The following is a 15,167-nucleotide window of genomic DNA, read 5'->3' on the forward strand; positions in this document are numbered from 1 at the left end:
GAAAATAAATCCTAGTTTCTTGCCTACTTGCTTTCACCATGATGGACGGTAAAGTTTGTAATGCCATTACGCATAATGTCTTCTCAACGATGGTGATTATGCGAAACAATTCAAAAAACTTTAACAATATCGATGCAATGATATAAAAGGAAGTCCCGACCCGAGCGACTTCTGCACCGCCGCAGTATACCCACTACACAGCTCTGCACTGCCGCAGTATACCCACTACACAGCTCTGCACTGCCGCAGTATACCCACTACACAGCTCTGCACTGCCGCAGTATACCCACTACACAGCTCTGCACTGCCGCAGTATACCCACTACACAGCTCTGCACTGCCGCAGTATACCCACTACACAGCTCTGCACTGCCGCAGTATACCCACTACACAGCTCTGCACTGCCGCAGTATACCCACTACACAGCTCTGCACTGCCGCAGTATACCCACTACACAGCTCTGCACTGCCGCAGTATACCCACTACACAGCTCTGCACTGCCGCAGTATACCCACTACACAGCTCTGCACTGCCGCAGTATACCCACTACACAGCTCTGCACTGCCGCAGTATACCCACTACACAGCTCTGCACTGCCGCAGTATACCCACTACACAGCTCTGCACTGCCGCAGTATACCCACTACACAGCTCTGCACTGCCGCAGTATACCCACTACACAGCTCTGCACTGCCGCAGTATACCCACTACACAGCTCTGCACTGCCGCAGTATACCCACTACACAGCTCTGCACTGCCGCAGTATACCCACTACACAGCTCTGCACTGCCGCAGTATACCCACTACACAGCTCTGCACTGCCGCAGTATACCCACTACACAGCTCTGCACCGCCGCAGTATACCCACTACACAGCTCTGCACTGCCGCAGTATACCCACTACACAGCTCTGCACTGCCGCAGTATACCCACTACACAGCTCTGCACTGCCGCAGTATACCCACTACACAGCTCTGCACTGCCGCAGTATACCCACTACACAGCTCTGCACCGCCGCAGTATACCCACTACACAGCTCTGCACCGCCGCAGTATACCCACTACACAGCTCTGCACCGCCGCAGTATACCCACTACACAGCTCTGCACCGCCGCAGTATACCCACTACACAGCTCGGAACGCTTCAACTGTCAGATTGTACCAGACACTCAACAAATATACCAATTGAAAGTTTAATAAATATTTAGCAACTTTTTCTAAAGCAATTTTCACGTAGAGCTCGTCATATTTATGTAATTTGTCTTTATATTTTCATAAAAATTAAAAAAAAATGTATTCTTAACTTTAATGAATTAACTGTCTATTAGATGGTAAGATATTGCAACTTGGTACTTTTTATCACTATTACCATGCAGGGAAATGTTTCTAGATTATTTTAGTGTCCATACTGAGAGTCTACTACATAAATTGCAGTTTAGAAAAGCATTTTTGTTGATAGTTGCAAGAAACTATCATTTAGGACTTAATTGCACATTTTTTGTGTGCGGAGGCAAACGTTTCACATGTTGCTAGAAAACGTTGATATTACCACTGTACTAAATTTCAGTTTGGAGAAAATTTTCCAGAGATTAAAAAACCTCGATTTCGTGATTGCGGTTGTAACACTGTCGCAGTGCGCACACCATACTGCTGCGCTCTGAAAGTTCTAGCGATGCAAAAAATTACGCTAGCCTTTGAAAACCGTCATTTTAAAGCTTAAGAAACATGCAATGTTATGTGAAATATGTTTTTATGTCCTTGACTGACATAAAAAACTTATTTCATTAATTAATCGATTTATTTCTTACCTGTAATATTTACACTCTGGACTTTTTTTCAATATTAATGTAGGCTATATAATATCGTTTCTAGGTTATTTTAATAAGTTTATGGAAAGTCTACGTTTAAAAGTGTGTAAATGGGAAGCATTTTAAAGGACTGCTTTAAGTCGCACGTTTTTAGTGCTACGCATAGGGTCTACAGCTGTAAACTTTCGGTATGTTATTAAGCATAGTCGATTCTGTGCGAAAATTCAGCTTTGGACACATTTTTTTTGAGGTTCTTTGTTTTTTGGGATAGTAAAAAAGAAAGGAACCTTTCCCCCCTCCCCCTCCCATTCCATCTTCGACCAATTTATACTTGTCATTGTGACATTGTCGAAACCTACATAATCCTCGTCCTTTTCAGACCACCTGCTGGTTAACATCTCCTCCTCCCCTGTCTTCCCCACTGGGAATTCTTAACCTTCCCTCCTCCCCTTTCCAAACAGATACGATGACTAGCGGAAAGGCAGAGCAGAAAAATGTTCCCTATGATGAATCCTTTTAACCTTTCGCTCTGCTAATCGAATGATTCGATAATCGACGTAGCTGCTCCGGTAGCGAATTCTAGCGGCGGGTGTGAACTACATGTGAGTCGCGTTCAGAAATTTAGTGATTGATATGGATTAGGGGTTCGTATAATTAAAAACATTTATTTATTGGGAATATTAGTGTTAGAAATTGTATTTATAAACTATTTCGGGTGTATTTATATAAGTGAGGTTATACGTTTAATTTAAAATAGGTTACTTGTGATATATATTGATAATGGTAAAATAACATGCATTTAAATTCATAGTGATAGTCCGCCTCCACATGTTCATCTTAATAGTTCAAATTGTCAACGAATAATACCTTTTTACTATAGGTTAATTTAATGTTAGTTAATTACTGTGTTGTGTAACTTTTTAGGGTTTAGATAAATTTTAATAAACCATTAGTTTTTGCAAGTCATAACCTAAAAACAAGTAGAGTTTTAAGATTATAATGAAATAATAAACTAAAATCTTAAGTAAAAGGAAACTACCTCGCATTCCTATAAATTGTTAGTTTAAACATCAATAATAAATGGACATTCACTTCCTTGTAAATTTATTTCAGTTACAAAGTTAATATAAATGTATATACATATTTTAATAACTTTTAACAAACTCTCAAATTCGTTTGGATTGTTTCTTAACATTTTAAATATTATCTAAAACAAGGAACCATTATCGCCATCTGGACAGCTTCTGCTCGTGGATATAGTGCACAAGAAGAACGCTACTTCCAAGCTTTAATAGTAGTGGTATCGCCTAGTTGTCGGCAGGCGGGTAGTCGTGACAAGACGAGGCTAGTGCATTTAGAATGAGCCCCGGGTAGCGACCGCCTGCAGTCCGTCAGCACCTGTGGACGGGACCGCGTCTCTGGACCAACCACGAACATCGTCCAAACAGTTCCGTCACATTACGGGAAAGTTCTGGTGAAAAGTTCTTTAGGAATAAGGAAAAATTACTGAAATATATCCGTTTTTCGAAATTACGAACCCGACTTACTTTAAATAAAATGTAAAGTTTTTCGTGGAGATAAACTGCCTGGTCCACCTTTAGTATGTGAATGAATTGTATAAGGCAGTTAATGATAGACAGTTTGTAATTATAATCTCCAAATACGATACGTTTCTACGAGAGGCATATACGAACATTTGGTAAGCTTCACTTAGTGGTTCGTGCATACATAATTCACGTTTTTATCTATCAGTAGGTTTTTACGGTGGGACAGGTGCTCTGCACTGACTATGTCTATAATTTTTCACCACTTGCATCTACATACCTTTAGGTAAAAGTCCTTATAAAAAGCCAAAACATGTTATACAGTAGGTCTATGAAAGAATGCCCCAGTTATAAATTTTAATGGTATCAGCTGTAAGCATTGTAGTGTGTAGGTTCAAGGTCACAATTAAAAGAGTAACTCAAGCAGTTTTATATAAGCGCATGGGAAAGTACTGCTTTGTGGTCTCGCTTGCAGCGCGAAATAATGGCTGATCCCCCAAATAGTAGAGGGCGAACCTGTAAACTTTATTTGGCAGCCGGACGGAGCCCTTCCCCATTTGAATCTCTTTTTACAAGAGTGGTTGAACTTTCGACGTCCCTGACCGTTGAATTGGCCGTAATGGTCGAGACGACAGATCTTTTTCGCTGCCCTCCATGTTCATCTGACATAACGCCATGTGATTTTTTTTTTCTTTTGGGGCTTCATAGAAGATCGTGTCTGCGTTCCGCCGCTCCCTGTGATTTGCCAGAGTTGAGACACAGAATTGAAGAGGCTATTACTTCCATTACTCTGGACCTTTTAACCAAAGTGTGGGAAGAATAGGACTTTAGGTTGGATGTGTGCCGCATATCTAAAGATGCACATATTAAACCTTGGTAAACAAAACTAGGTTAGTTGGCCTTCAATTATATGTATGATATGTTGTAAATAGTCTAAATTAAACTTTTATAATATACCGTCGAAACTGGGACATTCTTTTATGGACACCCTGTTCGGGTAACAAAGTTTCGCCTCATTATTTTACATTTATGATTGTTGTGGATCTGTTTATTTTTGTTTCTACTCAATTCTAAACCACTTCAAGAAGTCTCATCACGTAACTATAAATTTTTATTTTTTTTCGGACATTCATTTTCTAAACCATAAAAACATTAAAATCGCAAGGCAGCTACCTAAATTTGTTTAAATTCACTGGACGTTTTTTATTTTTATTTTTCATTATTTTAGGTGGTGTGGAGTAATTTTTGCCGGTACTTCTCCGTGTGTTACGGCAGTTTGCTCGCCTGGGCTCGTGGTCTCTCCCCCCCCCCCCCCCCACCACCCCCAGCGGCGCGATGTGCTGCTGTGCGGGCGGGGTACAACAAACAGGAACACTATCCACTCGTGAGGTGTCACTCGCTAGTTCAGACAGGCGGACTGGACCTGCTGGGGTCGAACTAGGACTGCCAACGTGCCTCCTCCGAGGACGCTATTCTACAGCAGCTTATTGGGGCAGTGTCAGTGTCATCTTTTGGACAGTAGCAAAGAAGCAGCATGCACACCAAATGTACATTCACCAGCATATGCAAGGCATTGAAGCGAGTTTGCAGTCTTCACGTCATGATGCCTGTACTTATGAGTTGACACTTTAATTGGTAATACGTTTTTAATTTAATAATAGAGGACATACGCCGTTGCAGTTTTGTACTCTTTGTCATGGAAAAAAACTACAATGCAAAATAAAAATAAAACAAACCCACAGACAGCAAGCCTAAATCAGCCAACTTCGTACTTTAAACATCAGTCAGCACAGAAAATTCAGTTGAAGGAATTTAGCCATGAAAAAAATAACACAGCGAATACGTTACAATGACATGACAGTTTCAACAAGAACAGTAAATACAGACAGACAACCATCCTGGTCAACACAGCAAACAAAGGAACACAATTATAAAACTAAAGTATTTAAATTTTGACTTGTTCGTCTGTGCTGTTGTTGTGATGTTCATAATACCCTTTTATTTGCACTTTTTGGTTCATTTGTTCGCCGTCCAAAGTTATTTGTCTGTATTTACTGTTCTTGTTGAAACTATCTTGTCATTGTTAGCCCACTGAGTTCGTCTGTGCTACTGCTTTTTTTTTTATATATGACTAAATTCCTTCCACTGATTTTTCTGAGCTGTCTGATAAGTTTGACACGAACTAAATTTAGGTTTGTTGTCTGTGTTTTTATGTTTTAATTTTTATTCTTTATTTTACATTCTTGTCCAAAGAATTGTATTAAATCACTAGCTGCCCGACCCGGCTTTGCACGGCTATACTAATGGAAAAAAAAATTAAGCCACATCTCCCATTTACAGTAATGGTAAATAAAAAGAAATGAGTGAAAATTTATTACAATGCTGTATAATCTACCGGAGAATAAATGAATAGCACCGATGGTTTCCCGACTCGTGCACGCAACGTACAACTGATGTACCCGTACTTCGCTACGGCAGTCTACAGGCAGATCACTCTTGCGCCGCTCATTATACATGCCCCTCCTTGTGGGTACGCCACTGCCGCGCGATGCCCGTAGCCATGGAGACGCAGAAGGCATGAACAATGCAAAATCCTGTTCTCATGCAGACAAAGTACCCACTGTTGCCTGGTTTTAACCACCCATGGGATCTAATTTTCGGAAAATGTCATCCTGCGTAACATAAGGAACATTGTGAAGTTTCAAGTCTGTAAAATATATATACTTGAAAAAAAGGGCAATAAAAAAAACAAATTAAACACAGAGAGAGGAAAAAAAACAATAGTTTAGGTTTGCGATTTAAAGTGATAAAAAGTATTTAAATACTAATTGAACTCTTATGAGGGTACTGATTGCTTCGTTGTTAATATCACATGGGTGTTTTTTACTTGTATGGGAAAATTAAGAATGATAAGGCATCTAGTGCGTGGCAACAATGTTAATAGGCAATAGGAAATAAACTTCTAGTGCCTGCGGAATTGTCAACACACACTTCGTACGTGTACTGCATGTTGTATCTAACCCCCTCCAACGCATTTGATTCTAAATTGGACTTTTAGTAAGGATCCCTGATGTTATTGATAATGTAATATAGCCTATAGCCTTCCTCGATAAATGTACTATCCAACACTGAAAGAATTTTTCAAATTGGACCAGTGGTTCCTGAGATTAGCGCGTTCAAACAAACAAACAAACTCTTCAGCTTTATAATATTAGTATAAATTTAACTGGTGACACTACAATTTTATAGTTGAATAGTGTAACAAAGTTCACTGTTCACACTTCAGTGATTGAGTGGTTTTTTACATATCCAATTGAAAGTTTTAATATATAGCCGTGTGTAAATGGAAATGCTAGTGGACATTAAGATTTTTTGTCAAAAACAATTGTAAATTCATTAGTAGTTTCCTGTTTAAAATGTATTTCAAACCCCTTTCAGCAGAATTTCACAACAGTTTATTTCATAGAATAGGTGCTTATCTTAAGGGGGGGAAAATAAAACTCAGAAAATGGTTATTTTGAATTCTTGTATCCTAAAAAACACTTTTAAATGTTTTTAATGTCGCCAACTTAAAATAACCAACCATTTTAAATGTAGCTAATCTAACTGTATCAACTTTTCAGAACAATGAACTATTGGTAAATTACTTAAAATATCATAGTGCTGTTTGGCAGTCATCAGATAGAATGAGAGGAACTCATAAATACCATTTTGAGAATTTTATATTCTTTATAAGAACACTTACTCTAGAAAATTACCATTTAATATTTACAAAAATGCTTTTAAAAACATTATTATACATAAAAAGAATAATGTTTAAAAGCATTAAATGTTCCAAATTGAGATTTGTTTCCATAAAGGTTGTAGACATACTTTTTTTTTCCACATTAAATGAAGTCAGAAATATTCATTTTATTTTAAATGGCAGTTGTGCAAAATTCCACCAAGAAGTACCAAAATTCCATTTTAAGGGGTGGGGAAGAGTAATGAGGGTGGTTTTTAGGAATATTGTGTAGGCTGTGTGACATTCTACTTATTTTGAAGGTCAAGTTTGGAATAAAAATTTTAATTTGTATAAAAAACAAACATAAACTTTCTTTATATTTATGTATTTACACATATTCACATATACCCAATCAAACATTTTGAATGTTTATAAGATTTATTTTTATTGTAAATAAATAATAAATGTTATATTCCTTCCTAGTGTAAAATAACCAAACCAACGGATTGGGCTGTGTATTTAAAGTTATTATTATAACAATTAATTATATGGTATTCTTTCATTATTCTAATCATGGTGTTAAAATTTAATAATGAGTCATATGAGCAAATGTATAAATTAAAATTGAAACAAACTGGTTTCAAACTCTAGTACTTTAGATCATCAACCACGCATATTATCGCAGGGCTAAAGACATACATTATAAATGATTGTAAAATATTCCATTATTAATATTGTAATATTAAAATTATAACATATTTTTAAATTTGCAACTATTTATTAATGTCACTATTAAAGTTTATAAACTGTATTCCAGAACTTTTTTTGCTATCACAGACATTTATTTGGCACACCGATACACTTGATATGTCCCCCGGTGTTCATATAAGCAAATATATATAGGTTAATGCAGACGACTTTGGCACCAATGGGCATAAGGAATTTTAACCAAATTTAACTTTAAAAATGCTTTTAAGCCGTTAACAACATAGTAATTGTTGCAATCAAACATCCAACAAACTTTTCCAGTCATAATAAATAACTACAAATAGAGAAAATTTGGACAAAAACATACATTTTAAACAGCTAAATAACCTCACAAATGAGCCTACGCTGTTGGATCAGGCCATGCCACTAGAATGTGCTACACAACGTGTTTTTTTATATATAATATTGTTCTACTACAATATATGTAAATACCTACTTGTTCTTTACTATTACCGCTAGGATAGTGCCACTTTCTCATTTTTCTATTCAAACTTTTGGAAAAATGGTGATTGTGTCAATATGTGATAATAGTTTTATCATTGCTCATTTACTGAATTACAAAAGAAATTGTGTAGTAAATGTGGCTAGTTTGTAACATGCATTGGATTATGTTGAATTTAAATGTAATCTCTTGTAAAGCATAATGTAACTTTTGCCTTCCCATGTTTTGTTACAGATCAGTCGCCAGTCGATAGATGCGTGCAAAAATTACTTCCGAGACGACCTCGCGAAGACAGATTGGCAGTTGATGGTGGAGTTGAAGAAGCTCTTCGAGATCTTGTAGCACGCAGTCTGGGGTAACGTATCTGACTTTTGTTTCTGTTGTGTGCTGCACCAAAAATCATTTTGTACTGTTACTGAAAAAGATTTGTAAACTATTCTTCATTCTGCAAGCATTTTAACTAATTATTGCTGGTGTTTTATTTAGTCTAAGGTTTGTAATTGACAACTGGTGTCAACATTATACAAACTTAATTTGGTTGCCAGTTTCTGTGTTGAGACCATGGGGAAGTTAGTCATTGTCAGGAGTGGTGTTATGACCCAGATACAAACTTATGTGTTGTTAAGAGCAACAGTACCTTTTGAGTTTTTTGTAAATACTGAATTTTGAAGTTATATATTTTAGATACATTATTGAAAAAAATTAAAAGAGTGAATATTTATGATACGCTTATACCATTCAACGACTTTTTCACGGGATGAAAAAAAAAGCTACATACAGTACAAATAAAAATTATATATTTGCTTTTAAATATTATTGTTTAGTGATATTGAATACTGGTCCATATCATTAAAAACCTTTATTTATTGTGAATATTAGTGATAAGAAATTGTGCTGGTAGGGAGTGTCCGTGGAAATTTTAGTAGTCTCCTGGCCATTTTTGTGGATGTTTTTGTGAGGTTATGTTCCCGTATGTATAATTGATTTGCATTATAAATTCTTACATTATTTCATAAATAATTAGAATTAATAAATTAGAATTAGAATTTACCACATTTATTATTTTAAATTTATATAAATTATTTTACTAAATTAAATAATTGTTTACACATGTTTATATTAATTATGAATTCTGAGTAATTATTTAAATTTTTTATATTCATTGAATTTATATTTTACCAGTCGTATTTACAATATCACTCCAGTCATTTTATTATTTTATTTCTATTAATTATTTGCATGTAAAATTGTTAGTTTTTTATTATGCCAAGTAAGTATAACTCTTAACGTGCGTACACCCATTTTTTTTTATGTTCTGTGCAAGTTTCAGTTATTAAAAAGGGCACTAACCAGCAAGTTGTTCCTAAATATGGAGTTAATTTATCACCATTTATGTCTAACTATGGTGCATCATAGATACTCATATTGTTTAACAACATGGCTTTGAAGTACATTCATTCATATATACTTCTCTTGTAAATTTGGCACTGCTTCATTATTGGCTGATCTAATGCCAGAAATACTATCCAGCATGGCTCTTTTTCTGTGTGTGCCTATATCACCAGAATTGGGCTTTACAAACACAAATATTTTTTTTTTTTTTTAATTATACTCTTGTTATTGACAAAGTGCAGTCTTAAAAATTTGTAAATGTTGTACTATGTGGTAACTAAAAGTAAAAAAATTAATGGTTTTTATTTTTATCACCACCAATATTCAGTACCATTTTGAACCTACAGTAGGTACTACTTGTGTTTTTGCCTGCATATTTCTTGTGCGTTAGTTATTATCTGTTTAACCTTTTTTCTAGAAAATCATTACTTATTTTAAGGACACCCCTTAAAGTAAAAACAAATGTTCAATTAGTCAATACACTTGGTTGGCTGTGTGGTTGACTACAACTCCTCAACTCTGTAAGTCTTTGTTTTGGTTCCATCTTAGAGGGATCTCAGTTCTTATGGGAGGAATGCAGTGAAAATAATAAAGTATTCCCTTTTTTATTTCTGTCCCTGTCACACTGTTGCTGCCCCCAATCTTGCCTCTCATAGTGTATCTAATGTATTTAATTTGGTTTTACATTGTTTCAATAGCAATTATAGATGGTCTTACGTATCACAAGTCAGGGACTATGGGGAAGAGATTGGTCATGGTCTATTGAAAGAACGTGCCATTATTTTCTTGTAGTGATTATGGGAAACCATGGAAAATCAAAACTATGAAGGGTGGGAGGTTTCAAATCCATTTCCTCTTGAATTTGAGTGCAGCGTGCACTGAATGCAAGAGCAGTGTTCATAAACAATGAACCTAGGCCTTTATGTATAGCAGCTGACATTTATCATATGCATTTTCGTACAGGTTTCTAACAGTTAAAAAAGTTTATTTCAGGACTTTACGCAAAAGGGTGCTTAGGAGTTAGTTATAAAGCCTCCCTCCGCAGGTTGTGAATTAGAAAGAATTTACTTCAGATAAAATTAAATGTGTAATAAAATGCTCATTATTGTAATATGCTGAGCAGTACCTCAGCATAAGTGTGAATATTGAATATAGCTTGGGTAGTTTAGTGAAATGTATATCATGCTTGCACTTGTCAAGTTGAAACTGTCGAAAAGTTCCTGATGCAAGCATATTTAATATTCTGTGTATACTTTGAAAATTAAATCATTAAGTGGACTACATGATTTATATTATTAGTTTTGGTTTTTTCATCAAATTACATGGCAAAAGTGTAATTTATTTTACTATGTAATAAAAATGTTTTGTAGTATTTTCTACATGAACATCGTAACTTTGATATATTGGGTAGTTTAATTGGTAATTAATTCATTATATCTGTCCATAAAAAGTGTAATTATTTCCTATACTTGTGTAGAACCATGGTTATTTTGCAGTTATTTGGTATGATGATAATACAGTGAACGTTCAAATTAGGACGGTGCTCTGAAATATCTGAATTTATAATTAATTTAGTGAGAGTTATGAAATTACCATTTAATAGTTTCTTTTTATAAAAAATTACTAGAAAATTTTGAGAACTTCACCGTAAACACAATTAGTGGTTATTTATATTATTGAGTGAGAAATTATTGTCATTAAGATAATTTTACTTTAATGTAAAAAATTACAAAAACATATTGATTGTTTTCAAGCCAGTATGTGTGTATCATTGTTCTGTTGTCTGCTTATTTTCAATGAATTTGTATATTTTTAATACCCAGAAATAATATAGTAAATATTTGAGATTGTATCAAGTAAACTCTACAAGGTTTTCAACCCTTCATTGGTATTGCCTTGTATTCTTTCTCTCGTTCTTCCCATTCTTCCTCCATTATACTGCAATCTCTCACAATTGAAAGTATTTTATATTTTTATGTTGAACTGGGTTGCCCATGTTTCTTGCTTTCTGTAGAAGAGTTTTAGCCCCTTTCTCCACCTATTATTTTAACTTGGCCACAGCGTGTCTTTATTTTGAGTCCCTTCTTTGTATTTCATTTTTTATTCCTCCGATCTGGATACCATATCTCGGGAGTCTCCCGAGGGTTTAGACATCATCGCTGCACATTTTGCAAACAGCTGATTTTGCCAAATTCAACGGCCCATAAACAAAAGATGCCAAGTATTTAAATCATAATTTTTTAAGGATACCACAGCAAGTGCTGTAGAAAATTAAGATATAAAAGATAGGTGACAGCTGCCAAACTTGAGCAGTATTCCTGCTTTTGTGGCACCTTGTGGCAGAACCTCATCTTCACACCCCATCCTACAATCATATCACTCATTTTCTTTCAAATAAGTTCGTCGCTCTTGAATACTTCCAGGCTGTTGAAACATTGTAAGTAAAAATTGTCTAGGTCATGTCTCAAATAAAATAACTTTATCAGTAGCAAATGATTGCATAAATATGTATTAGATCAACTCTACGCATGCCTTAGTAAGCTAAGTATCTGAATTTCAATGAATTTATTTTATAGGTAAGCAGAAATTTATTAATTTATTACTACAAAATTAATACAGGGCAGATATTTTGACTATGAGAGTATTGGGCAAGTAGTTGATGGTTTCCAGAGTGCAGGATTGCTAAGTTACATGTGTTCTTTTTAATTGTAGAGGTGCTCACGTTTTGTAGTTGCTGACTAGGATGGGCCTCTTTCTCATTCTTGTGGTGTAGAGGGACTAGTGGCAGCCTCGCGAGTTGATTCAGAGCCACGTGATGCCGGGCAAGGCGGAGCGAAGACAACTTGGGACTGCGAAGCGCCGTGTCTTTGTGCGGGCAGTGTCCTGCGATGTGTTGAGGATACTCCTGCGGACTGATTCCTACGCTTCCTAACATTGTTGACAAAAAAATTAAAACTGGTTTTATAAAATGAATATACATACTACGCCTTGAAACTATTTCCTGGTGATTTGCTGTTTCTGCAATGTGTATGTGTGTGACTATATTATGAATCTACGTGCATTAGTGTCTGTATTATGTGGCATGAGAAAGAAATTGTATTTTCAGTTTTGATTAATTTTTCTTTCTTTTTACTTTGATTTATCTCAGAAACATCATTATTGTAACATATGTGAACATTTATTCTCATTCAAAATGAATCTTAACTCTTTTAACTGATATAAAAATATGATTCTTAAAGGAGTGGATAACACACATGCATTTTGGAGAAGTTTTATTAATGCAGTTTGCTGGAAAGAACAGAAGCAGACACTTTTGTGATAAGATATTAGTATGCAAGATGCTATGGTTAAACTGTGATTAATGGATGAGTAACTTAAGAAAGTAATGTAATATCAGAATTCCAAAGAAATTTACTTGCAAATCCTAGAAGCAAATGCATGTAAATGGACAAACTATTACATATACAATCTGTTGTTAGTAATGCTCTCAGTTTTATCTTCATTTGATATCACAGATGAAAATATTTAAAAATATATACATTAATTTGGAGGTAGTGGCTCTCCTAAATGATTTTTTAGTCATTAATTTAAAGCAGTATGGTACCTTCTCGTTATAATTTGCCATTGGCCAACCACTGGTTTGCAAGTATTGACCTCAAAGATTCTGGGCTGTTGTGAACCATGCATAAAGAAACCTGTAGTTATTAAGCCCTGTGATAAAGTGGTTACGCCACATTAAAAGATTTCTTTGGATGATTTCTTGAAACCTTCCATGGCCACTGTAAATGATTGTTCTGCAGAAGTTTTAATAGCCTGCTGGTTGTTTTCTTGGAAGTTTTCTTTCAGTGTGGAAAATTTAGTCAGTCAATGTCTGTTTGGTGACATTCTTAGTGATAAAAGGTGACGATAGTGATCAATGAGGTTTTGAATGCTGAAAAAAGGTGATCTCTTTGAAATACAATATTCTTATGCAAAAGTTATCTTAAATATTTATGTCTTTGTGTAAATAGATGTCCTGCAGTGTTAAAATCATTTTCGGCGGCCCAGATGCACTAAGTACGTGTGAGAGTAGCTCCAGAACTGTGCTGTGGTTGGTCTCATATACTGGGAAACTGACATGCATGTCAGTGTTGAAACAGCAAAAAAAATCACCATTCTTTATTTTGTTTTCCTTGAGTTACAAATTAAAAAATTAAAACACCTTTATTTCAATGTAATTTATTCTGCTGTTTTGTGCAATACCACTCACCTTTGTGGTATATTATAGGTGAACTACAAATTTATGTGTGCATGATCACACATGATTGATGGCTTGTGTCTGAACTGATCTTGTCTTGCACCAGAATGTAGTTGTGAGCCTTATGCAATGCACAATTTTCTTTCTTTAGCGGGTTTTATGTATTGGAACCCAGAGAGCATATTGTTGTTTACTGTGAAATTAATTTTGTATTGTACACACAGCAGAGAACGTAACATCAGGCATGTCAAATGACAGCTCGCTGAGCTAACTAACTCACTTATAACAGCTGTTATTTTATAGGTTCAGTATTTCTGTTCGAGGTTTCTAAGGTATTTTGTGCTTGCGTTTTCCATTCTCGGTTTTCAAAATGTTCACCTTTTTATATATTTGTGTTGATATTTTTTTCTAATGATTTGACAGTGGTGGCAGTGGTTGCATCTTGCTGTTTCAGAAATCTGCCTCTCTGTTACCAAATCCTTGTATTTGTAAATTTAAAAAAGAAAATTCTTAATACATATTTAGTACATTTCCTTAATATATATATATATATTAGTTTATTCTTAAAAATTGCATTAATTATTTTTTTTAAATTTTCATGCCACCTAGTATTTACATTACATATTTATGATTTTATTTGTAATTTGAATACAACTGTAGTGCAATAGGTTGTAAGTATTGTGGCATTTGTTTGTGGAGATTGTTACAGTGTAATGCAGTGATTAAGTGTAAGTGGTGGTGAAGTGCAACTGAAATGAAGTGCAGTGACAATATTTTGTAATTACTAAAAGTAATTATTATTTTTTTTTTTTTACTATTTTTCGTATGAATTCATTTTATTAAATATCACATTAAAAATTAAATATAAAATTTCTTTTTTATGTATTTTATTTGTTTGTGAAATACAGTGGTAGTAATGAAACAATTTTAATAATCACACTTGTACAGGTTTTTTTGGTGATTTTTTTTTGTCACATACAATTATCACACAAATTTATTCTAACAATATCCTGCTTCTTTGTGTTTTTGAGTGTTTTGAAAACTAATGCTGTAAAATAATTTTATTTATAAAAACTCTAGATAAGGCTGATTTGTTTTTATTTATTTTGACTTACCCTCATCCTTGCACAGCATACTTCCTACAGTTCTCATGTATTATTGTGTATGTTGACATGTGGGCTAGAAAAATTAGTTTGCAAACAACCTCACTCTTTAAGAAAAGCTAAACACTGGAGAGATTTAATTTTACTAAGTGA

General features: G+C 34.8%; 1 protein-coding gene across 1 annotated transcript in view; it reads left to right on the plus strand.

Moving 5' to 3' along the window:
- The window catches only part of LOC134531104 (eukaryotic translation initiation factor 5B), a 342,833-nt gene extending 330,043 nt beyond the window's left edge, over positions 1-12,790 (plus strand). Inside the window, exons 22-23 of the mRNA XM_063366652.1 lie at positions 8,517-8,637; positions 12,448-12,790. Of these exons, the coding sequence (XP_063222722.1) occupies positions 8,517-8,624 (108 nt within the window). The 3' untranslated portion in view covers positions 8,625-8,637; positions 12,448-12,790. The remainder of the gene's footprint in view (positions 1-8,516; positions 8,638-12,447) is intronic.
- Positions 12,791-15,167: the final 2,377 nt, after the last annotated feature.

The sequence above is a fragment of the Bacillus rossius genome, chromosome 3, assembly GCF_032445375.1.
Source record: "Bacillus rossius redtenbacheri isolate Brsri chromosome 3, Brsri_v3, whole genome shotgun sequence".
Taxonomy (NCBI): Eukaryota; Metazoa; Arthropoda; class Insecta; order Phasmatodea; family Bacillidae; genus Bacillus; species Bacillus rossius.